Raw genomic sequence first — 24,718 nt, forward strand, 5'->3', positions numbered from 1 at the left:
TATCTTCTTCTTCTTCTTCTATATCTTCTTCTTCTTCTTCTTCTTCTTCTATATCTTCTTCTTCTTCTTCTTCTTCTTCTTCTATATCTTCTTCTTCTTCTTCTTCTTCTTCTTCTTCTTCTTCTTCTTCTTCTTCTTCTTCTTCTTCTTCTTCTTCTTCTATATCTTCTTCTTCTTCTTCTTCTTCTATATCTTCTTCTTCTTCTTCTATATCTTCTTCTTCTTCTTCTTCTTCTATATGTTCTTCTTCTTCTTCTTCTTCTATATGTTCTTCTTCTTCTTCTTCTTCTTCTTCTTCTTCTTCTTCTTCTTCTTCTATATCTTCTTCTTCTTCTATATCTTCTTCTTCTTCTTCTATATCTTCTTCTTCTTCTTCTATATCTTCTTCTTCTTCTTCTTCTTCTATATCTTCTTCTTCTTCTTCTATATCTTCTTCTTCTTCTTCTATATCTTCTTCTTCTTCTTCTATATCTTCTTCTTCTTCTTCTTCTATATCTTCTTCTTCTTCTTCTTCTATATCTTCTTCTTCTTCTTCTATATCTTCTTCTTCTTCTTCTTCTATATCTTCTTCTTCTTCTTCTTCTATATCTTCTTCTTCTTTCTCTTCTTCTTCTTCTTCTATATCTTATTTCTCTTCTATTTTTTTTTTTTTTTTTTTTAAAGAAATGCAGCTATTTTTGAGCGTAATAAATAGCTGGTGGCGCATGGTGGAAGCGCCATTGTATGTGCTCCCTGGCAGTGGAAACACACAGACAGCAGTAGGTAAATTCAGCAGCAGCAGCAGGAGGAGGATGATTGTGTGGCAGCAGGCAGTCAATGAGGCAGGCAGCGAGACATAATAGGCTGTGGTACCTAGCGGTGGTACCAGGCCGTAAATACACAGCATGAGGTTCCAGACAGCGGTCGTGAAGCCCACATCGTGTCCAATACACAACTGGGACAACACAGTTTTCAACCCGGACACCTCAGAAAAATTAAACCTTCTTTTTTTTTTTTTTTAATGGTTTATTTTTTTTAATTTTTTTTACAGCAAATTACACATATAGCTATTGTTGGACGTAATAGCTGGTGGCAGAGTGGCAGCAGAAGGTAAATCTGTGTACCCTGGCAGTGGGAAACACAGCAGACAGACAGCAGCAGCAGCAGGAGGAATGCAGGAGTAGTGTGAGTGTGGAAGCAGGTAGGTAGGCAGCGTGACATAATAGCCCTGGTACCTAGCGGTGATACCAGGGCTGTAAATAAACACAGCTGGAGGTCCCAGACAGCGGTCGTGCAGCCCACATCGTGTCCAATACACAACTGGGACAACACAGTTTTCAACCCGGGCACCTCAGAAAAATTAAACCTTTTTTTTTTTTAATGGTTTATTTTTATTTTTTTTACAGCAAATTACACATATAGCTATTGTTGGATGTAATAGCTGGTGGCAGAGTGGCAGCAGAAGGTAAAATCTGTGTACCCTGGCAGTGGGAAACACAGACAGACAGCAGAAGGGCAGTACACAGCAGCCCACTGTAGGTGTAAAATGTGTGGCTACAGGCGACGTAATAGTCAAACTGAACCAGGCTGGCTTAGTAGTGAGCAGGAGCCAGGAGGTGGTAAAGGGTGGTAAGGCATATTAACGATGGTTCCGGCAGCCAGTTCATGTCCCCCTCTCGCCGACAACAGGGGCCAGGAACTCGCCTTCCACCCACGCCTGGTTCATCTTGAGAAACGTCAGTCTGTCCACAGACTTGTGAGACAGACGTGAGCGTTTCTCGGTGACCACGCCACCAGCTGCACTGAAGCAGCGCTCGGACAGCACGCTGGAAGGGGGACAGGACAGCACTTCCAGGGCGTACTGCGCCAGCTCGCTCCAGATCTTCAGGCGCTTGACCCAATACTCCATGGGATCAACAGGGGCATCGCTGTCAAGCCTGCTGTAGGACCCCATGTAGTCAGCCACCATGCGGGTCAGGCGCTGACTGTGACCGGAGGAGGATGCTGCTGCATGCACCTCCTCTCTAGTCACTGCTGGAGCCTCTACAGTCCTGTAGAGCTCGTTGCTGAGAGACAGCAGGTCTGTGGGGCGCTTGCTGCTGGATGCAGGCACCTGCTGCTGCCTCTTTGCTGGCTGGACAGTGGGGGTGGAAGGCTGGGGGAAGGCTTCCTCCAAGCGCTCAACAAAGGCCTGCTGCAAGCTCCTTATTTGTTGCGCTGGGTCTCCTCCTGCAGGAGGCAGGAACTGGCTCAACTTCCCCTTGAGGCGCGGGTCCAACATCATGCTGATCCAGATGTCCTCCCTCTGCTTCATCTGGATCACCCTGGGGTACTTGCGCAGGCACGTCAGCATGTGCGCTGCCATTGGGAAGAGGCGGGCCACGTGTGCTGGCACATCGACGGCAGTGCTGTCCTCATCCTCCTCCTTTGCCGCCTCATCCTCTCTCCACCCCCGCACCAACTTAGCTGCACTGTGCTGATCCCCCTCATCAGCAGCAAGGTCAGGGACCTCCACCAAGTCGTCCTCCTCCTCCCCCTCAGAGGTGGACTGTGCAGCTGCATGCCGCTCCTGCTGGGCCAAGGCTGCCGCTCCCTGTTCCAGCAAAGCATCGAGGGCCCTGTTCAGCAGACAAACCAGGGGCACCCACTCGCACACCATAGCATGGTCCCTGCTCACCATGTTGGTGGCCTGCAGAAAGGGAGCCAGCACTAAGCACACCTGCTGCATGTGCCCCCAGTCGTCATCGGGGACGATGGACGGGATGTTGCTGGTCTTGTCCCTTTTCTGAGCGGCGGACACAGTGGCCAGGGCAAGGTACTGGTTGACAGCGTGCTTCTGTTCAACCAGACGCTCCAACATCGCCAGGGTGGAGTTCCAGCGAGTTGGAACGTCAAGGATCAGCCGATGGCGTGGCAGCTCCAGCTCCTTTTGCACGTCTTCCAGGCTCGCAGAGGCTGCAGGTGAGCGCCGCAAGTGACGCACAACATTCCTTGCCGTTTCCAGCAGTTCGCCCATCCCCTGGTAGGTGCGCAAGAACTTCTGCACCACCAGGTTCAGCACGTGGGCAAGACAGGGGATGTGGGTCAGGTTTCCCCTGTTGATTGCGGCAACCAGATTGGCCCCATTGTCGGCCACCACCTCTCTGACTCTGAGGCCTCTGGGGGTCAGCCAAATCCTCTCCTGCTCCTGGAGTTTGGCCAACACATGGGTTGCCGTCAGTTTGGTCTTCCCAAGTCTGACCAACTGCAGCAGCGCTTGGCAGTGGCGTGGCTTCACGCTGCTGCTGAGGCGGGGGGTTTGGCCAGGTGTGCCGGAGGATGGCAGAGGATTGGAGGAACCTGCTGCAGTTCCCCTGACCCTGCGGGGTGGCACCACCCACTGTGTTGCTGCTGTGCCCGCTGCTGCTCTCCCATCCTCACCCCCTTCCACCAAGCTGACCCAGTGGACAGTGAAGGACAGGTAGCGGCCTGTCCCGAAGCGGCTGCTCCAGGAGTCCATGGTGACGTGGACCCTTTCACCAACCGCGTGCTCCAGCCCCGCTCCACATTGGCCATGACAAAGCGGTGCAGTGCAGGCATGACCTGGCGGGCGAAGAAGTGTCTGCTGGGGAGCTGCCAGTCTGGGGCTGCACAAGCAAGCAGCGCACGCATGTCGCTCCCCTCCTGCACGAGCGTGTACGGCAGAAGTTGGGAGCACATGGCCCGTGCCAGCAAGCCGTTTAGCTGCCGCACGCGACGGCTGCTGGGAGGCAGAGCCCTAACCACCCCCTGGAAGGACTCGCTCAAAAGGCTCTGGCGTTGCCTTTTGCTAGCACGGGAATCAGCGGAGACAGCAGAGGAGGCCACTGAGGACTGGCTGCCAGAACAGGCCTCAGTGTCGGCGGCAGGAGTTGCAGAGGGGGGAGGAGCAGTGCGTTTCCGCACTCCTGCTGGTGGTGCTGGAGGAGCAGGAGGGCGGGTGGCTGCTGTTGCTGCTGCTGAAGACCGTGCAGTGATGGGTGTGGTGCCACTGCCAGCACCAGATGCCTTCAGCCTCTGGAACTCCTCATGCTGGTGGTAATGTTTAGCAGCAAGATGGTTGATCAGAGAGCTGGTGCTGAACTTTAAGGGGTCTGCACCTCTGCTCAACTTCCGCTGACAGTGGTTGCAAGTGGTGTACTTGCTGTCAACTGTGGGCATGGTGAAAAATTGCCAGATTGGTGACAAGAAAACCCCCCCTACGGCCTGGAGCCGCTGCTGACTGTCTCCCTGTGGTGGTTGGGGGGGGGGGGGGGGGCTTGGGTGTGGCTGGTGGTGGTACTGGCAGATGCTGCTGCTGCTGCTGAGCCTAAGACACCAGCAGGCTGTGGGACCTGCCTACTGCTGCTGCCAATGCTTGCAATGATGCGCCTCCTTGCAAGGCCCACAAGCGCATCCTCCTCCTCCTCCTCAGAGCTGCTGATGATGACATCCCCAGGTGCTGGTGGTGGCGGCACCCAGTCTTTGTCTGTCACCCCGTCATCATCATCATCATCATCCTCCCCCTCCTGAAACATGCCCTGCTGGGATGATGACCCCCCAAACTCCTCTCCTGATGCATGGATGAGCTGCTTGACTGTCGCCACAGTCTTGCTGTCCAATCCCTCCTCCCCCAAAGTGCCCATCAGCATCTCCTCCTCAAAATCGCCAACAACAGCAGACAATTTACTCATGATGCCTGGGGTCAAAAGACTGCTGAATGACAGATCGCCAACTGACGGTGAACTGGCCCCCTCCCCAGGCCCTGCTGGGCGGCTGCTGCGAACAGGGGTGGTGGTGGTGGTAAGGGTGGAGGCCTCGGATGCAGAGCTGATGGCGGGCTGCTCATTCTCCGTCATCAGTTGCACCACAGTGGCTGCATCCTTTTCCTCAATGGGACGTTTCTGACCCGGCTGGAGGAAAATAGGAGCAGGTACTACACGCTGCTGCTGCTGCTGTGTCTCTGCAGCGTGAGTTGCAGATGCTCCTGCTGGGCGGCGCCCAAGGCGTACACGGCCAGTGGCTATAGGCGGAATGTTAGCCACTGACGCAGCTGCTGCGGAACTGTGCATGGTGGCGCGGCCGCGGCTTGCCACAATGCTGCTCCCTCTCCTACTGATTCCCTTGCTGCCCTTCCCCTTGCCCAAACCGCGCTGGCTGCCACTTCCAGACATCTTAGATGTTTTGGGCGTAAACAAAAAAGTTTTTTAAAAGGGCGGGTGAAAAAGTGGGGTACTTTAATGGAGTGGGTTAGTGGGTGAGGTGACACTAATCACTAAGTGATTAGATCACTAAGTGATTACTAGTACAGTACAAATACAAAATACAATAATTCAGTAATCAGTAAGTGTGAACAGTGAACAGTGAGTGTGTCCCCTAGTACACTAACTAGAAAATACAATAATCAGTAGTAATCAGATTCAGTAGAAGGAAATAGAGTGTGTGTACACTACAGACAGTGCACGCACACACACACGCAGGAGCTAGCCTATGAACAGTGACTGAGTGTCCCTAGTACAGTAAGTACAACTAGAAAATACAATAATCAGATTCAGTAGTAATCAGATGATTCAGTAGAAGGGAATACTATGTACTGTACACTACAGACAGTGCACGCACACACACACGCAGGAGCTATGAACAGTAACAGTGAGTGTCCCTAGTACAGTAGTATAACTACAAAATACAAGAATCACTCAGTAAGTAAAGGACAAGACAGGGTAGAATACACAGCAGAAACACTGGTATAGATGAGAAATAAACTAACAGAGGACAGGAGGACAGCTGCCCACACAGGCAAGGCCCTGAGGCCTAAAGCTGTGTAAGCTTGCCTGCAGCAGCAGCTGTCTCTATGTAACACACAAGCTACTAACTAAAATACAATCTCTATCTAGCTAACAACAATATAGGTGTATATAGCAGGTGTATGTGAGCAAAAACGCTAGGTAATTGACCACTATAGAGCACTTGCTAAGCCAAAGCACAAAGGAGCAGATCTCTCTCTGTACAAGTCAGGCAAGGACGGAAAAACCGAACATGGCGGCCGCTATTTATAGGGTAGGGGCTGGCCAGGGTCCCCCTCTGTGATTGGCTGCCGTCAGTGGGCCTGGGAGCCCTCTGATTGGCTCTAAGGACATCAGTCTGGGCTATGACGCTATTCGAGCTCGGTATTCGAGCTCGAATAGCGCTGTTTGCTCGAATAGCTCGAATAGTGAGTGGGCTATTTGAGTTCACTCGAATAGCCCATTCGAATAGCTGCAGCTATTCGAGCTCGGTATTCAAACTCGAATAGCTGAAAAAGAGCTCGAAAATTCGAGCTACTCGAATATTCGAGCTCTGCTGAGCATCACTGCTCTGCATACATGCGCACCTTACGTGGTTTACTAGTAAGGGCGTGTGTGATGTCACACGCCCTCCCCTACTAGGAAACCACATGGGCGTGTGTGTATGGAGAGGAGATATCCCAGGGGCAACGGGGGACAAGCGCAGGCCACGGACAGGTTAATGTATACATTACACAGGGCACCGGGGGGACATTCTTCATTAGGGGGGGACAGCGCCAGGGGTTTCGACGCGTTCGTCGATTGTCGGGAAGTTGCACGCCATTCCCGCCGCGCACTCAATTGAGCAAGTGGCCCAACATCTTGCAGCATGCACGATCAAGAATGCAACCAATTTTCATCCTGAAATTGATTGCATTGTTGGTCAGACATGCACTTGGCAGCATAGATTTTTATCTATTTCAATTATAATAATCGGATGGTCCATCGGCCACCAAGTCGCCTGATGTATGGCCACCTTTACTCTGCTATTCACACATGGGGTGTTCTTTTGTTATTCCTGCCATAGTAAAGTTCTACCATATTATTATGTTTTACAGCACATTACAGATGACATAGTCGTGTCACTGACTGTCCTCTGAGGAGCTACAATCTAATCCTACCATAGTTTAATGTCCTACCAAAATATTATTATGTATTTATATAGCACTGACATCTTCTGCAGCACTGTACAGAGTACATAGCCATGTCATTGACTGTCCTCAGAGGAGCTCACAATCTAATAAATACCATAGTGATATTCTAATGTCCTACCATATTATTATTATGTATTTACAGTATATAGCACTGACATCTACTGCAGCACTTTACAGAGTACATAGTCATGTCACTGACTGTCCTCAGAGGAGCTCATAATCTAATAAATACCATAGTGATAGTCTAATGTCCTACCATATTATTATTATTATTATGTATTTATATAGCACTGACCCTTCTGCAGCACTTTAAAGAGTACATAGTCATGTAACTGACTGTTCACAAGATTAGGGTGATTAAATTGACTGAGAACAGTAACCTTAAGGGCTCTTTTCCACTATGAAATGTGATTGCGAACGCAATTGCGTTTCAATTTCCACCACGCGATTGCGATTGAGCTACTATACTCAGTATAGTAAAGCTCAATCGCATCCAAAATGTGGCAGGACGACGATTGCGTTTTGACCAAAATAGCATTACAATCGGATCTCACTAATGGAAATTGCTGCTGCAGTTTCCTATAGTTTAATGTACCTTGCGATTTACGATCAGAGTCAAATCGCAGGGTAGAGAAAAAGGCCCTAACTTGAAAATGTTATCCCTTTTCCCATAATCCTATTCTCTACTCCTCCTTTTGCCAAAATGCCTAGCCTTTAATCTCTCCTACTAACTAAACTACAATTTTCGGTAAATATCTAATACAGTACCCTGATCTATCAGTATCTCTAACCTCCTTCCTTTTCCTATGTCCGATAACCCAATCATAGTCAAGCTGTTTTCATGGGGCGACCGGAGGCACTGGGCCTTGGGCGGTAAAAAGTACAAATCTGGCCCTTCCAACGCGCTGGCATTAAAAATAATACTTTAGTGGAAAATAATATGAAAAAATGAAGGGAGCAGGCATGTGTAGTGGGCTCTCCGCATGACCACTGCTCCCCCCGTTCTCCTCCGTCCCCCTCCATTAGTCAGTAGCGACCCCCTGAACTCACTTCTGGGTCGGGGTGGTGACGGTTTACTGCACAGGCACAGCCCGGCGAAGCATATCCTTGTATGCGTTCACGCGGGCAGGTGGGAGTGCTCTGTGCAAGCGCACTATGTAGTTGTGATGTCAAAGCGTAGAAGGATATGCTTCACCGGGCATCACCTGCACAGTAAGCCACCACCACCCAACTCAGAAGTTTGGGGGGTCGCTACTGACTGAGGGGGACGGAGGAGAACGGGGGAAGCAGTGGCCATGCGGAGAGCCCACTACACATGCCTGCTCCCCCCGTTTTTCATTTTATTTTCCACTAAGATATGCTTAATCCTATCCTATGAAAGCAGTTACTGGCGGGCACGGGGTGGGGTGGCTAGTGGGCGGACACAGTAGCCAGTGGGTGGGCCCGGGGGGGGCCCAGTCCTGATGATGCGTGAGGGCCCCCAAAATTTCTGATGGCAGCCCTGTTTGGATTACACCTTGATAGCTGCCTGGACCAACTCGGATTTTTTCTCTGCCTTGCCCTTTTGGAACTGCAGACCTCTGATTCCTAATGTATGACCTTTGGCAGTGTCAGACTTGGAGGTGGAAAAACGGAGGAAATCCACCTTCTGGCCAAGCAGCAGAAACCCTGTGTTATCAATCCCAATAGACACCTGTAGAAATCCTCACTGTGAGCAGCAACACATGATTACTGCTGCTTGGCCAGCAAGTGGGTTTACTCAGCTCTCCCAGCTCCCAGTCCGACACTGACCTTTGGACTGTTCCTGGACCTGTCTTGCCTAGCATTCTGGTACTGTGAAGCTTTCTGATACTCATTTTCGACCCGGACTGTTGTTTGACCTTGCTTTCTCTCCAGTGTGGTTCTGGTGGTTTATTACCATCCGTTGAGCTCCAATACCTTGCGCATTTAAAGGGACTCCGAGCAGTAAATACAATCAAAATCTGAACTTACCTGGGGCTTTCTGAACAGGGCCTGAAAGAAGAGCCAGAAGGATGCAGAGGGGCCTCCCAACCTACGGTGGGCTGGAGAAAGCCCCAGGTAAGTTCAGATTTTGACTGTATTTACTGCTCGGAGTCCCTTTAAGACCTGGGTGTAACCGAAGTCGGGTAGGTGTTGTTTCCTCACCTCCCGTTCAAGCGGGAACACGCCACATAGGGTGAAGACTGTGGTGATAGAATGTGGCATTGGAGCTGATCTGTAGGTGGATATTCTGCCAGGCCTCACAGTGATAATATTGTGGAGCGCTTCCAAAATAACAATAAAATTATATAACAGGAACACAGGAACAAAGCTCAGTGTTGAAAGTCCAGAGATAAGAGTAGCATGTACAAAAGTCTTGAATCTGATTGAACATCTCTGGACAGATCTTAAAATGGCATCCCGCTTCCCGTCCAACCCGATGGAGCTTGAGAGGTGCTGCAAAGAAGGATAGGCAAAACTGCCCAAAGATAGGTGTGCCAAACTTGTGGCATCATATTCAAAAATACCTGAGGCTGTAATTGCTGTCAAAGGTGCACTGACAAAGTATTGAGCAAAGGCTGTGAATACTTATGTGCATGTGATTTCTCTTTTTTTCTATTTTTAGTACATTTTCAGAAACCTCAAACTTTTTTAACCCTCCTGGCGGTTTGCTAAAAAAATCGCCAGGGGGCAGCAAATCTTTTTTTTTTTTTTTTTTTTTCTTTTTCATGTAGCGAGACAAAGTCTCGCTACATGATAGCCGCTGCTCAGCGGCATCCATCTCCTGGAGGGCTTCCCCCGTCACCATGGCGACGGGGCGGGATGACGTCACCGACGTCATCGGCGTCGTGACGTCAAAGGGGATTCCTATCCACCCCATAGAGCTGCCTGGCACTGATTGGCCAGGCAGCGCACGGGGTCTGGGGGGGGGGGGCGGCTGCGGCGCAAAGGATAGCGGCGGATCGGCGGGTAGCGGCGCCGATCGGGCACTGCACGCAGCTAGCACGTGCAGCGGGGCCTGAGCGGTGCCTTCCGGCGGCATAGCCCGAGCTCAGCTCGGGCTTACCGCCAGGAAGGTTAATGTTGTCAGCGTAGGGCCCGAGGTGGCAGCGGTCGCACCCGCGACTGGGCCCGGCTCCTGCAGCCTGAGGGGAGGGGCCCGGGGCCCCCGTCTGTGCATGTGTTTATGCAGCGGCTGCGGCCACACTTAATTAACCTGGCCGGCTCCGGCGGGCTCCATTTGCGGCTCAAGGATACAGTGCGTGCAGACACATCCACGCACTGTCTGCCTGCCTGGTCTCCCCACCCTCGCTCTCAGTCTCCTCAGACAGCAGCAGCCACTTCAGTGTGTGTGACTGTTATACGTCACACACACACAACAAGGTCACGCTGTCTGGGCTGGCTCTGATCTCTGAGGAGATTACTCGTCATCTCCTCTCTGCAGCTACTGTCACTCACTCCATCCTGATCTTCCGGACCGCCCCCTCCACGCTCCAGTTGGCCCTTCACTGATCTCTGGCTGGCCTGGCTCCTCCCACATCCCTCGAGTAAGCTGCAGGTTCAGCCAGAGTCAGTGTGGGAAAGTCGTGTTTGTCGCCTACAATCTGCTGCCATAGACAGTCAGTGGGGAGGTCGAGGAGTCCGGAGCTTTGTAAGTCCAGGCTGCATTGCCTCTCCTACTGTGTCCCCTGTCTCTCTCCCTAGTCCATATGGCTCTCCCCCCCCCCCCCCCTTGTCCCTGTCTCTCTCCTTATGGCTGTCTCCCCCCCCCCCCCCCCTGTGTCCCTGTCTCTCCCTATGGCTGTCTCCCCCCCCCCCTTGTCCCTGTCTCTCTCCTTATGGCTGTCTCCCCCCCTGTGTCCCTGTCTCTCCCTATGGCTGCCCCCCCCCCCGGTGTCCTGTCTCTCCCTATGGCTGTCTCCCCCCCTGTGTCCCTGTCTCTCCCTATGGCTCCCCCCCCCCCCCTCTGTGTCCCCGTCTCTCTACCTATGGCTGTCCCCCCCGTCCCTGTCTCTCCCTATGGCTGTCTTCCCCCCCTGTGTCCCTGTCTCTCCCTATGGCTGTCTTCCCCCCCTGTGTCCCTGTCTCTCCCTATGGCTGGCCAAATTCCGCATCGGGGCCCTGAGGTTTGTAGCTACGCCACTGGTTGTCATTATGGGGTGTTGTGTATAGAATTCTGAGGGAAAAATGAATTCAATCCATTTTAAAATAAGGCTGTAACATAACAAAAAAAAGTCAAACAATTCATGTCACAAACTGCCCCTTTAGGGAACTCACAATCTCAATTCCTACCATAGGCAAAGGCTAAGTTGCAGGAAAATCCATTAACTTGATAGAAGGAATCCAGCGTGGCCAGAGGAAACCCATGTGATGATGGGTAGAACATACAAACTCCATTCAGGTTGTGTTGTGCCCCAGATTTGAATCTGTGCTGCAAGTCAAGTGTGCAATCAACTACAACACCCACCATTATTACTTAGGCCTTCAAATACAGGTACAATATGCTTATATTGCTTATATCCTATCAGTAAAGTTTATTGATTTATTTTAGGCAGCAAACCCCCAGGACCTGTGCCCGAGGGGTCCATTCGACTCTACAGTATGCGGTTCTGTCCCTTTGCTCAGAGGCCAAGACTTGTTCTTCTCGCTAAAGGAATCAAGTAAGCAATTTATTTACTTAACTTGTGATGATTTACTATCCAGTATATCGCTATGAACTATAGTGGCATATATGTTGTAGTTTGAGCTTCTCCAGAGAAGTATGAACAGAATAGAAGGCAATCTGCTAAATCATGACAGTCTGCTAACCTTATTATTTGTATAGCGCAACAATCTTCCATAGCGCTTTTTACAGAATATATATACACATACACAGTACAGACCAAAAGTTTGGACACACCTTCTCATTCAAAGAGTTATTTTCATGACTATGAACATTGTAGATTCACACTGAAGGCATCCAAACTATGAATTAACACACGTGGAAGTATAGTACATAACCAAAAAGTGTGAAACAACTGAAAATATGTCATATTTTAGGTTCTTCAAAGTAGCCACCTTTTGCTTTGATCACTGCTTTGCACACTCTTGGCATTCTCTTGATGAGCTTCAAGAGGTAGTCACCCAAAATGTTTTTCACTTCACAGGTGTGCCCTGTTAGGCTTAATAAGTGGGATTTCTTGCCTTATATATGGGGTTGGGACCATCAATTGTGTTGTGGAGAAGTCAGGTGGATACACAGCTGATAGTCCTACTGAATAGACTGTTAGAATTTGTATTATGGCAAGATAAAAGCAGCTAAGTAAAGAAAAACGAGAGGCCATCATTACTTTAAGACATGAAGGTCAGTCAGTCCGAAAAATTAGGAAAACTTCGAAAGTGTCCTCAAGTGCAGTCTCAAAAACCATCAAACGCTACAAAGAAACTGGCTCACATGCGGACCGCCCCAAGGGGCAAACCCAGGATTTTGAAGGTGGGGATTCCACGAAAGGTCTCTTTCAGAAAGCCGCTCACTACTGCGCATGTGTGCAATCTAGACCACCTGGCTGGAACCTAGCACAGAGGGTGAGTGAGATAGGAGGCACAGTGAGAAGACAGGACAGTGGATTGTAAACAGGGGTGGCTTCCAAGATGTTTTTTTTTTTTTTGCGGGTGCTATGCAAGTGCTAGATCCACTGCAGGGGTAGCTGACCTGCGGCACGCATAGCGCGCCGCGGCAAAAAATTTGCTTGTCTGTGCACTGGAAAGTGGGCGCGGTAATGACGGGTTAAGAGCAGGGCCAAATGCTCATAAACTTAGCAGTTAGCCGCCGCCGCCCCCCCCCCCCCCCCCCAAAACTTACACATCTAAATGAGGCCTGTACATGTGTTTGATTATAGCGCATGGTATGCTTGTATTTTCCTCCTACAGCCCCCAAAATATTAATTTAATTGGCCCGGCACAAAACTGGCCTAACTAGGACTATGATAGGATAAGATTTTGAGGACAGTCAGTGAATTGACTATGTACTCTGTAATGTGCTGCAGAGGATGTCAGTGCTATGGAAATATACAATAACAATATGGTAGGACATTAGACTATGACTATGGTAGGATTATACTGAGCTCCTCTGAGGACAGTCAGTGACATGACTATGTATTCTGTAAAGTGCTGCAGATGGCGTAAGTGCTATTCAAATACATATTAATAATAAGGTAGGACATTAGACTATGACTATGGTAGGATTAGATTGTGAGCTCCTCTGATGACAGTCAGCGACGTGACTATGTACTCTGTAAAGTGCTGCAGCAGATGTCAGTACTATATAAATACATAATAATAATATACAGTAGTAGGACATTACACTATGACTATTGTAGGATTAGATTGTGAGCTCCTCTGAGGACAGTCAGTGACATGACTATGTACTCTGTAATGTGCTGCAGAAGATGTCAGTGCTATATAAATACATAATAATAATATGATAGGACATTAGACTATGACTATGGTAGGATTAGATTGTGAGCTCCTTTGAGGACAGTCAGTGACATGACTATGTACTCTGTAATGTGCTGCAGAAGATGTCAGTGCTATCTAAATACATAATAATAATATGGTAGGACATTTGACTATGTCTATGGTAGGATTAGACTGTGAGCTCCTCTGAGGACAATCAGTGACATGACTATGTGCTCTGTAATGTGCTGCAGAAGATGTCAGTGCCATATAAATACATAATAATACTATGGTAGGACATTAGACTATGACTATGGTAGGATTATATTGTGAGCTCCTCTGAGGACAGTCAGTGACATGACTATGTACTCTGTAAAGTGCTGCAGAAGATGTCAGTGCTATATAAATACATAATAATAATATGGTAGGACATTACACTATGACTATGGTAGGATTAGATTGTGAGCTCCTTTGAGGACAGTCAGTGACATGACTATGTATTCTATAATGTGCTGCAGAAGATGTCAGTACTATATAAATACATAATAATAATATAGTGGGACATTAGACTATGACTATTGTAGGAATAGATTGTAAGCTGAGGATAGTGAGTGAAAGGACTATGTACCCTGTAAAGTGCTTAAGAAGAGGTCAGTGCTATTATTTATTTATTTATTTATTTATTTTTATTTATTGTATTTATAAAGCGCCAACATATTACGCAGCGCTTTATAAGCTGCAGCTTGGGTTTAAACAGAGATATCTACTTAAAGAGAGAGAAGCCTCAGGCTTGTATTGAGGCTTCCCTCCATGCACCCTCCCTTAATCAAAGCGACCCCCTTCCACACTGTGGCTGCGCTCCTCTTGCTATGAGTGTGGACGCACATGCGCAGTAGCACGTAGTCGCTCCTAGCAAAGCAGCTCCAGCTTACTGTGCTGATGAAAGAGGAGGCAAGCAGCCCTAACATGATTAGTGGCAATCCATTGTAGCCAATCTTCTGGAGGGCTGCGGTCAGCGACAAGGGACATCATAGCACTGAAGGAAGCCTCAATAGGATCCTGAGGCTCCCCTCTCTTTAGGTAAAGATAATTTTATACCTGGCTTGGGTACACTTTAAATACATCGGCATAAGTTTACTGACAGGTAGGACGGAAAAAGCATGAAAGAGAGAGTGGATAGAGAAAGCAATATAGAGGGGTTGGCAGGGAAAGTGAGACAGAACAGCAGGCATAGAGAAATTGAAAGGAATGGTGGGAGAGCTAACCTAGAGGGAGAAAAGAGAGAGTGCAATAGTACAACTATTAGTTTGATTAAAAAGTACAGTATAGGCCATATGTACAATTCTTTTTGCAGAGCCAGACCATAATCATTCAGCTTTTACAGCCCCCATCCAACATAAAACACACACACATACACACAAATCCCCCCCCCCCCCTTTCCCCAGTGGACACACACCCCTCCCTCCCCAGTGGTCTCACCCCAAGCATATTGCCTTGCCTTCTGTAAACAAACATACTGTGAGCTCAGTACTGCAGATCAGCCTGTCAGTGCTCTCACCCTCACACATGCCTGTCATTCCTGACGCTGCCTGCAGAGTCCAGGCTGCACTGAGAGGGAAAGGCTGCAAAATGATTGAATACACAAAATGCACAGAGGGTGATACAATTGCAGAGTTGCAGTCACAAATGATGACACACAATCTTAATTACCACCCCAGCCCGTTCTTCCTCCCCCTGTGCAGAGCTGGCAGCGGCTCTTTCACATTACCTCTCTGTGCAGGCACTATTCCCTTCCTCCTTCAGCAGGTCTGGCTCTATGCAGCTCAATTTTCCCATGATGCAAAGGGGAGGGACGGAGAGCCAATCAGACCTGCTGGAGGAGGAAGGAAGTAGAGCGTGCACGGAGAGGGAAATGTGATAGAGCCACTGCAAAAAGGATCAGATAGCCTCCCCGGCCTCTGCGGATATATCTACCTGACAGCAGCCGCAGGGGGGGGGGGGGGTTCCAGACACCCGAAACACCCCCTTCGGTGCGCCAGTGGCCCCAGGAAAGGAAGATCAAGATCTCTGCGGAGGATAAGTTCATCCGAGTCACCAGCCTCAGAAATCGCAGGTTAACAGCAGCTCAGATTAGAGAACATCTCAATGCCACATAGAGTTCTAGCAGCAGACACATCTCTAGAACAACTGTTAAGAGGAGACTGTGTGAATCAGGCCTTCATGGTAGAATATCTGCTAGGAAACCACTGCTAAGGACAGGCAGCAAGCAGAAGAGACTTGTTTGGGCTAAAGAACACAAGGAATGGACATTAAACCAATGGAAATCTGTGCTTTGGTCTGATGAGTCCAAATTTGAGACCTTTGGTTCCAACCACCGTGTCTTTGTGCGACACAGAAAAGGTGAATCGAAGGACTCTACATGCCTGGTTCCCACGTGAAGCATGGAGGAGGATGTGTGGTGGTGTGGGGGTGCTTTGCTGGTGACATGGTTGGGGATTTATTCCAAATTGAAGGCAATACTGAACCAACATTGCTACCACAGCATCTTGCAGCGGCATGCTATTCCATCCGGTATGCTTTTAGTTGGACCATCATTTATTTTTCAACAGGACAATGACCCCAAACACAGCTCCAGGCTGTGTAAGGGCTATTTGACCAGGAAGGAGAGTGATGGGGTGCTGCGTCAGATGACCTGGCCTCCACAGTCACCAGACCTAAACCCAGTCGAGATGGTTTGGGGTGAGCTGGACCGCAGAGTGAAGGCAAAAGGGCCAACAAGTGCTAAGCATCTCTGGGACCTCCTTCAAGACGTTTGGAAGACCATTTCAGGTGATTACCACTTGAAGCTCATCAAGAGAATGCCAAGAATGTGCAAAGCAGTAATCAAAGCAAAAGGTGGCAACTTTGAAGAACCTAGAATATGGAATATTTTCAGTTGTTTCATACTTTTTGGTTATGTACTATACTTCCACATGTGTTAATACATAGTTTGGAAGCCTTCAGTGTGAATCTACAATGTTCATAGTCATGAAAATAAAGAAAACTCTTTGAATGAGAAGGTGTGTCCAAACTTTTGGTCTGTACTATATATATATATATATATATATATATATATATATATATATATATATATATATATATATATATATATATATATATATATATATATATATATATATATACATATATATATATATATATATACATATATACACAAACTTGAACCCTAATAAAATTATGTATAGCAAATGAGGAATAAAGTTTCCTATAGCAGATGAAAACCCGGATGAAAAGACCACTATCGTGAAAAATTGTAAAAACATAGGTATAAAATGTTCATTTCTCCCAGAGTAAATGCACTCTTAAGTACTTTTTCCTATATTGGTGTCGCTTACCGTAGGTAGTAGAAAACTGACATAGCTGACAGGTTTTGTTGTAGCCCATCTGCTCATGGGAGATTCTCAATATTACCTTAATTTTTGTACTTAAAGTGAACCTGAACCGAGTAAAGTTAAATTAAATACATGATGTATCTATAAATGAATATTACATACTGACATTGTCATCAGTTTCTCTTAGAAGCTCACCATTTTCTCCTTAAAACGATTCCTTCCATTACTGACAAGATTTTGTCAGTACTGAATTATATCAGTTGCAGTCAGTTATATATCAGTTTCTGCCAGTTATAACTGAAAGGACAACTGATGAGCAAAGTATTGTCCATGTTTCCTATGGCTCAATTGGGTGATATTACAGTTTAACAGTGTGCTGACCTGGAAGCTGTTATGGAGTAGTGGCCATTTGCAAAATGGAGGATGGAGAATTCCATTGATCACTTTGGACAAACAGGACGCAGGAGAGGAGAAAGATTGATGAGTTGACTACATGGGGGTAAGTATGACTTGTGTATGTTTATTTTGACTTTTAATATTCAGTTTAGGTTGCTTTAAGTAATCCTTGGAAAGGATCTATACCAGGGCTGGGCAATCTTTACGTGGCCCAGGCTGCTGTGGACCACGGGCCACATTCTTTACATTCCAACCACTCTCCCTCCCTGCAAAGTTGCGAGCGGGCAGCAGGGGATTTGAAATTCACCTTCAATCACCACTTTCCGAGTCGCATCTCCATGGCAACATGGCATCACATTACTTGACGTCAGGACGTGCTGGCGCGTCAAGAAGCCACGTCATGTGATATCCTGTTGCCATGGAGACGCGACACAGGAAGCAGTAATTGAAGGTGAGTTTCAAATCCCCCGCTGCCCACTCACAACTCTGCTGGAAGGGAGGGGGAAGGAGAGGAATCTGGCCCGCTGAAAGGCCGGTGTAATGGCGCATGCGGGCCAGATGCGGCCTGCAGGCCGTAGTTTTCCCAGCGCTAAACTATACAAAGATGCTGGCCAGCCTGCCTACTCCCTTGCTCACTATTTTGGCAGTTGTACTGAGCAACTACCATTCAGTATGTGCTTTTGTGAATAAAGAAATACCTGAGAATTCCCCATGAGGAGATGGACTAGGATAGTTCAAAACTTTTGGACTTTTTCACTACCTACTGTAAGTTACCGCAGATAGGCAAAAAAATAATTTATGGTCTATGGTACATCCTATATAATAATCTCCCTGTGTCTTTGCGTCCGTGTGTGTGTGTCCCTGCGTTTGCGTTACTGCGCATGTGCTGCAGGGCCAGCCTGGGACAGGCAGTAGGACAAGCCAGGGTCCGGGTGCACGGGTGTGTGTATGCCGGGTGCGCGCGTGCCGTGGCGATGACAGACCTAGAGCCCGTTTTTAAACAGGCTTAGGTCTACTAGAATTGTATATGTGTGTATTTTTACATTTAAGATTTTTTTATGATAGTTGTCCTGTAACATAATCCTGTGATAGCACTTACATTTATATTGATACAGATCTAAAAAGAGATGCGCCTAATAGATTAGAATGAGAATGGGTACATAAATAATAACCAGCATGGTTCATACTACCATCTAGTGGCCAATTCATAATATAACCATTCAAATTCTCTGTGTTCAGTAGTTACATTTAACTTATCAGTAACTTCACTTGGGTACTTAGATACACTTAGGTACTTACCTACACTTAGGTACCCAACCGATGCATTAACTAAATAATAATACTTGTTTTTGAAAAGAAAAGACAAAAATAAAGAAATTAAGTTAAAGCCAATGAGGAGTCTGATCTGGTCAAGTGAGTAGGGCAAAGAAAATACTCAAAAGCAGTTACATGAATGTAGTCTTGCAATTTTGGTGGCTGAGTTTTAGGTAACTACTGTATAGGCCTAGGCGTATGTTTAGCTAAGTCCACTCTCAAGTTTCCTGTAACATCAGGATAAGTTCCAGCAGGTACTTTCTTGGGGGTATAGAGCCACTGGGAAGTTAAGAGGAAGAGGAGTCTACAAATATAACATTTAAAATACGTATATCTTTGAATATATGTTAACCTCATGTTTAAGTTGACTCCAATAGTTGACCCTCTTAAGCTGGAAATTTTTATTGATTCAAGTATAAGTCTATCCATCAGCGTTAATAGCTGCACCTGGGGAGTAGGAGGAGCTTTTGACAGCACTGCATAAAGTATTGCAGCCATGAACCCCTCCTGGCCCATAAATGCAGCCAATAATTCATCCAGGTCCCCAAGTGCAGCAGTTACCCACCCCCCTTCCTTAGTAAGCGCTGCAGCCCAGTATTTTTACCCCTTCCACTTTCTTTGTTAATTGTTGTAGCCAGGACTTTCAGACCTGTGCTTTCTTGGCATTTTGCTTTTAAAAAAATTGTCACTTACCACTGGGTAAATTGGTGCAAATGGAAATGTCACTAATACCTCACACATTACTCAGTGTTGCAGCCATTGGCTGGTAAAAATATCCATGTCTCACAGGCAATGGATGCCTCTAAACCTTCTCATATCAAACATAAGCTATACAATTTAGTGCTTTTCCCAGCAAAAAAAGATGGTGGGTAGGAGTTATAAAGCATGCTAACCGCTGCAGCTCGCTCTACTAAGCCCCTTGGCTATGAGTCAAAAATTTTGGTCTGACTCAAATACTAATCGAACCCCATACTTTTCTTTAGTGATTCAGACCTAAATTTCTTGACTTATAGTCGAGTATATACGGTATATAAAACATAATGGGAGGCTGACAAGAGGTGTAAACAAGTAAGGCACAGCACACAGTGTTTGCCCCTGGTGAAGTGGGCTGCCTGTGACCTGTTGAAGCACCCTGTGCTAATTAACTTGTTATTGTGCCAGCACTATTGGTGGTGTTTTAGAAGAAGTCAGTCCCACCTCCCTTTATGCTCTACATGTTACATTTTTTAACCTTGTATGTACTTCTTACCTCTCATAGTAGTTCCCATTCAGAGACATTGTCCCACATAAACCTTATGCATATTGTAAATGTGCTCATACAAGCATTACTTAACCACTTGCCGACCAGTGGATTTTACACTGATCGGTGCTGCGTGGGCTCTACAGCCCGCAGCACCGATCAGGAGTCCAGCAGGGCGATCAGACTACCCCCCTTTTTTCTCCACTAGGGGGATGTCCTGCTGGGGGGGTCTGATCGCCGCCGGCCATCTGCGTTTTGCGGGGGGGGGGGCTTCTCAAAGCCCCCCTCCGCAGCCATTTCTGCCCTCACGCTCCTTACCCCCCTCCCTCCCTCTCTCCGTAATGCGCAGGACGGAGTTCCGTCCTGCGCATTGAAGGATAGGCTTCAGCCTATCATATGCCGGCGATCCCCGGCCAATCAGAGGCCGGGGATCGCCGATCTGCCTTACGGCGCTGCTGCACAGCAGCGCCGTATGATGTAAACAGCGGGGATTTCTTCCCCGCCTGTTTACATTTTGCCGGAGAGCTGCGATCGGCGGCTCTCCGGCTGTTCACGGAGACACCCTCCGTGAACTGACATGGAAAGGCCGCTCGAGCGGCCGTTTCCATGGTAACCCGCAGACGACCAGTTTACGCCAATCGGCGTTAGCTGGTCGTCAAGAGGTTAAAGAGAACCAGAGACCAAGCACCCTCATGTATCTTACTACATTTATTAGTGGGAGCATGACAGTAAACACCTACCCTGCTTTTTGTTTAATTCTTCTCTGCTAAATATGCCTGTTATCAGCTCTGATAAGAATCCCTGACTGAGCATTCAGTCTAGGTTTGACCTGGAATCATTATAGCGTCAGTATATAGAGTCAGTCTTCTGTGAAGTCTTTTCAAGCCCAAGCCCGCCCCCTCCTGGCTCAGCTTTCCTGCTTTGCATACTCAGAGCTCTGATGACATGGGAGGGGACGCTCTGCTGAGAAAGAAGCTCTGAAACAAAAGACAAGTGTGGCTCAGTCATCATTATTATCTGTGCAGTTTCATTCCTATGAGAGACACTTCCTACAGGCAGCCACGCAGCATACCAGAATAATAAAGTTGAAAGCACACAGATGAAAGGCTGCTTATCTATAGTTTCATAGAGCCTAGACAGCACATCCAGAACAACTCATAACCCGGAAGCAGAAGGGATATGAGCCGACAGCCATATTGGATTTTTCCTGGAGGAATAATGGATAAAAAACATTCAAAAAGGTCCACCAGAGCGGCGAAATTATCAGGTAGAGCATTTATTCTTTACAAGCTATCGACTGATATGTTTATTTTGTGTGAAACGTTCATCTCTGGTTTCCTTTAAAGGACTACTATCATGAAACACTATAAAGTACAAATCATAAAATGTACATTTCTCCCAGAGTCAAAATGCTATAAATTACTTTTTCTTTGTCACTGTCACTTACAGTAGGTAGTACAAATCTGACAGATTTTGAACTAGACCATCTCCTCATTGGAGATTCTCAGTATATCCTTTTTTCTTTACAGAAGTACTCCCTGGTAGGGACCTATACAAAGATACCAGCCACCCTACACGTTTGCACACTATTTTGGCAGTTAGCCTGAGCAAATGCCGTTCAGTAAGTGCTTTTTGAATATACAGAAAACCCTCAGAATCGCCTCAGAGAATGTGGACTAGTTCAAAATCTGTTAGATTTTCAATACCTACTGTAAATGCCAGCAGCATACGAAAAATACATTTTTTGTGCATTTTACTCTGAGAAAAATATACATTTATATATATGTATTTCATATTTTTCACAATATTTAGTCTTTAAAGAGTCTATGAACGCTAATTAAAAATGGAATTTGGACTTACCTGAGGCATCACCCAAAGTCGCCAAAGTTACCAAAGTTACCTGAGGCATCACCCAAAGTCGCCAATTACCAGAGCCAGGAGAAGGAGGAACAGGGTGCCAGAGGACCTCGCTGGCTATGGGTGTTGGAGGAAGCCCCAGGTAAGGCCAAATTTATTTTTTAATTAGCGCTCAGGGTCCCTTTAAGGAGCATTGTGGTTTTTACCACATACTGGTGCCCACAAGGGCCTCCAATATTTAAGTAATAAGTGTCCTCCCACCAGTTAAAAAAAGAAATCAGTGTCATAGCTTTTCTCTTATTGAATTAACTCAAGATGTATTTGGTGTCTATCATTAACAGTACATTTTAAACATGCATGACATTTATCACAATAAAGAGAACCCGAGGTGGGTTTCTGACATGAATATTAGGACACAGAGGCTTGTTCTGCATACTATCACCAGCCTTTGTGTCCTTATACTGCACCCCCAGGCACCCCCTGCGCTCTGCTGTCCCCCAATATGAAAACCGCCACGCTAGCAATACGCAGATTGTCGCTAGCTGGATGTTTACATTGATGCTGTCATTTACCTCCGCTCCCCCGCCTCCTGCATATCGCCACCCCCCACCTGCGTCCCTACCCTCCCCGCCTCCATAAACTTCCTCCAATTGGCTTTTGGAGGTGGGGAGGGAAGGGACGCAGGCGGGGAATGGCGATATGCAGGAGGCGGGGGAGCGGAAGGTAAATGACAGCATCAATGTAAGCAGCCAGCTAGCGACAATCTGCGTGTCGCTAGCATTTGGGGGACAGCAGAGCAAGGACACAAAGGCTGGTGATAGTATGCAGAACAAGCCTCGGTGTCCTAATATTCATGTTGGAAACCCACCTCGGGTTCTCTTTAAAATAAACACCTTTTTAAAATGTACATAAAGGGAAAAAAAATGGAAGGAATTATCTGGATAATCTAGAGGCTTCCCCCATCATCCTCAACTCCACCGATCCCGCTCTGGAAGCCTTGGAACCTTGTTGGCAAAGGCTTTGTTGTTGTGGTGTGCATGGCCGCACTCCCGTCCATGAGCAAGTGTGGACAGACTGCACAGAACACCTTGCACCTGCACAGTAGCACATCATTTTTTTTGTGGCTGCAGAGTGCAGCTGCACTCATTTATGGATGGAGCCTCAGCTTTCAACTTTCAGGAGATCCAACATCCAGGGTGGTCGGGAGGAGGAAGCCTCTGGATTATACCGAGGTAAGTATCTGACATTTTCCCCACAATCTCATAGGTTTGCTTTAAATTAGTTTTGGTTCTACGTACATTCTTTGGGTTAAAACGTATAATAACACTGAAATTATTTTTCACATTCTGGTTTAGCTTTGAGTTTTTTGAGTTCAGATGATTTAAATAATTTTTTCCTTGGTATGGCCCTGTATACCAAAGATATCTATATATAATCCTTCCCAATTAAACATGGGCCCTTATTTAATTACCAGGGCCCTTATGCAGTGGCTGGATAGTGTAATGGTTAAGGGCCCCTGACACAGGAGATCAGGGTTCAAATCTTGGCTTTTCCTGTTCTGTAAGCCAGCACCTATTCGGTGAGGAGACCTTGAACAAGACTCCCTAAGGCTCAACACACACCATACAATCTTGGTTGTACAGATTTACCAAATGTATGTAGTATAAGGGTCAACAGATTGAAAATACCTTGAATGATTGATTGGATAAGCTCTTATACTACATGAAAGTGGTAAGATTGAACAACCAAGATTGTATGGTACTTTCATGTAGTATAAGAGCTTATCCAATCAATCATTCAAGGTATTTTCAATGTGTTGGCCCTTATACTACATAGATTTGGTAGATCTGTACAACCAAGATTGTATGGTGTGTGTTGAGCTTAACACTGCTACTGCCTATAGAACGTGACCTAGTGGCTGCATCTCTGGCGCTTTGAGTCCACCAGGAGAAAAGCGTGATATAAATTTTTCATATTCCCGTTAAAATAACTTTTTAACACTTTGCGATTGAAAAAATATTTTGAATATTTTCTTGGTTGTTGGTGCTTCAAACTTACTTAACGTTTAAAATGTTGAGTATTCTCATAGATGTTTTCATACCTTGTCAATAAAATACCTTTAAAGCCCCCAGCAAGCAAAAAAAAAAAATCAAATATGTTTCATATTACTTTTGTTATCTATTTTTTTTACTAATATTTCAATAAATAGGTGCTGAAAAAACTTTTTTTAGATAAGATAAAAATCTATCTCCTGGGAGAAAACTCAGGAGAAAAAGTTATCTGTAATTGAATAAGGGAGTTAGGCCTCAATTCATAAAAGGCTTTGCTGTAAAAAAAAATCTGGGAGGGAAAATACCGCATTCTGTATTTTAGACCTTTGTGTGCTAATTCATAAAGATTTTCACAACTGCCTTTGAAGTTCGGTAAATTACCGCAGCCCATTTAGTGGTACAGCAGAAGTGTGGCGATATCTCTCTTTTGTTACAAGCTGTAATTATGGTTCCCTGCACAGACGGGCAGAGACTTCAGCTCCCTGTACAGATGACTCACAGAGACTTCGGCTCCCTGCACAGATGACTCACACAGACTTCGGCTCCCTGCACAGATGACTCTCACAGACTTCGGCTCCCTGCACAGATGAGTCACACAGACTTCGATTCCCTGCACAGATGACTCACACGGACTCCGGCTCCCTGCACAGATGACTCACACAGACTTCGGCTCACTGCACAGATGATTCACACAGACTTCGGTTCCCTGCACAGATGATTCACACAGACTTCGGCTCCCTGCACAGATGAATGACAGAGACTTTGGCTCCCTGCACAGACTCACAGAGACTTCGGCTCCTTGCACATACTTTCAGCTCCCTGCACTTTGCATTGTTAAGACCTCACCAGAGGTGTCGGTAACTTGTTAAGACCTCACCAGAGGTGTCGGTAATTATCGTCTGGCTTACAGCTTGTTGAAGGCTTTATGAATTGACATTTGCTGACAATTTACTGACATGTGTTATGTCATGAGGTAACTACAGCTAAGTCGGTAATTTTCCTCACTGCTCCGTAATTTCAGTTTTTCATGCGTTAACAGCTTTTATGAATTGACACTTTGCTAAGTGCTTGGGAAAGTCTA

The 24,718-nt window shown here is 46.8% G+C and overlaps 1 protein-coding gene across 2 annotated transcripts in view; it reads left to right on the forward strand.

The window, feature by feature from the left end:
- LOC137536115 (glutathione S-transferase omega-1-like) overlaps window positions 1-24,718 on the forward strand; it is a 79,724-nt gene that overhangs the window by 13,262 nt on the left and 41,744 nt on the right. The window contains exons 1-2 of one of the 2 annotated variants that reach the window (XM_068258169.1): window positions 10,522-10,604; window positions 11,505-11,613. In XM_068258169.1, coding sequence (XP_068114270.1) covers window positions 11,555-11,613 — 59 coding nt within the window. In that variant the 5' untranslated portion in view covers window positions 10,522-10,604; window positions 11,505-11,554. Of the gene's footprint in view, window positions 1-10,521; window positions 10,605-11,504; window positions 11,614-24,718 lie in introns of those variants that run through there. The other variant, XM_068258168.1, reaches the window with a different exon arrangement.

Source organism: Hyperolius riggenbachi, chromosome 10, assembly GCF_040937935.1.
Source record: "Hyperolius riggenbachi isolate aHypRig1 chromosome 10, aHypRig1.pri, whole genome shotgun sequence".
NCBI lineage: Eukaryota > Metazoa > Chordata > Amphibia > Anura > Hyperoliidae > Hyperolius > Hyperolius riggenbachi.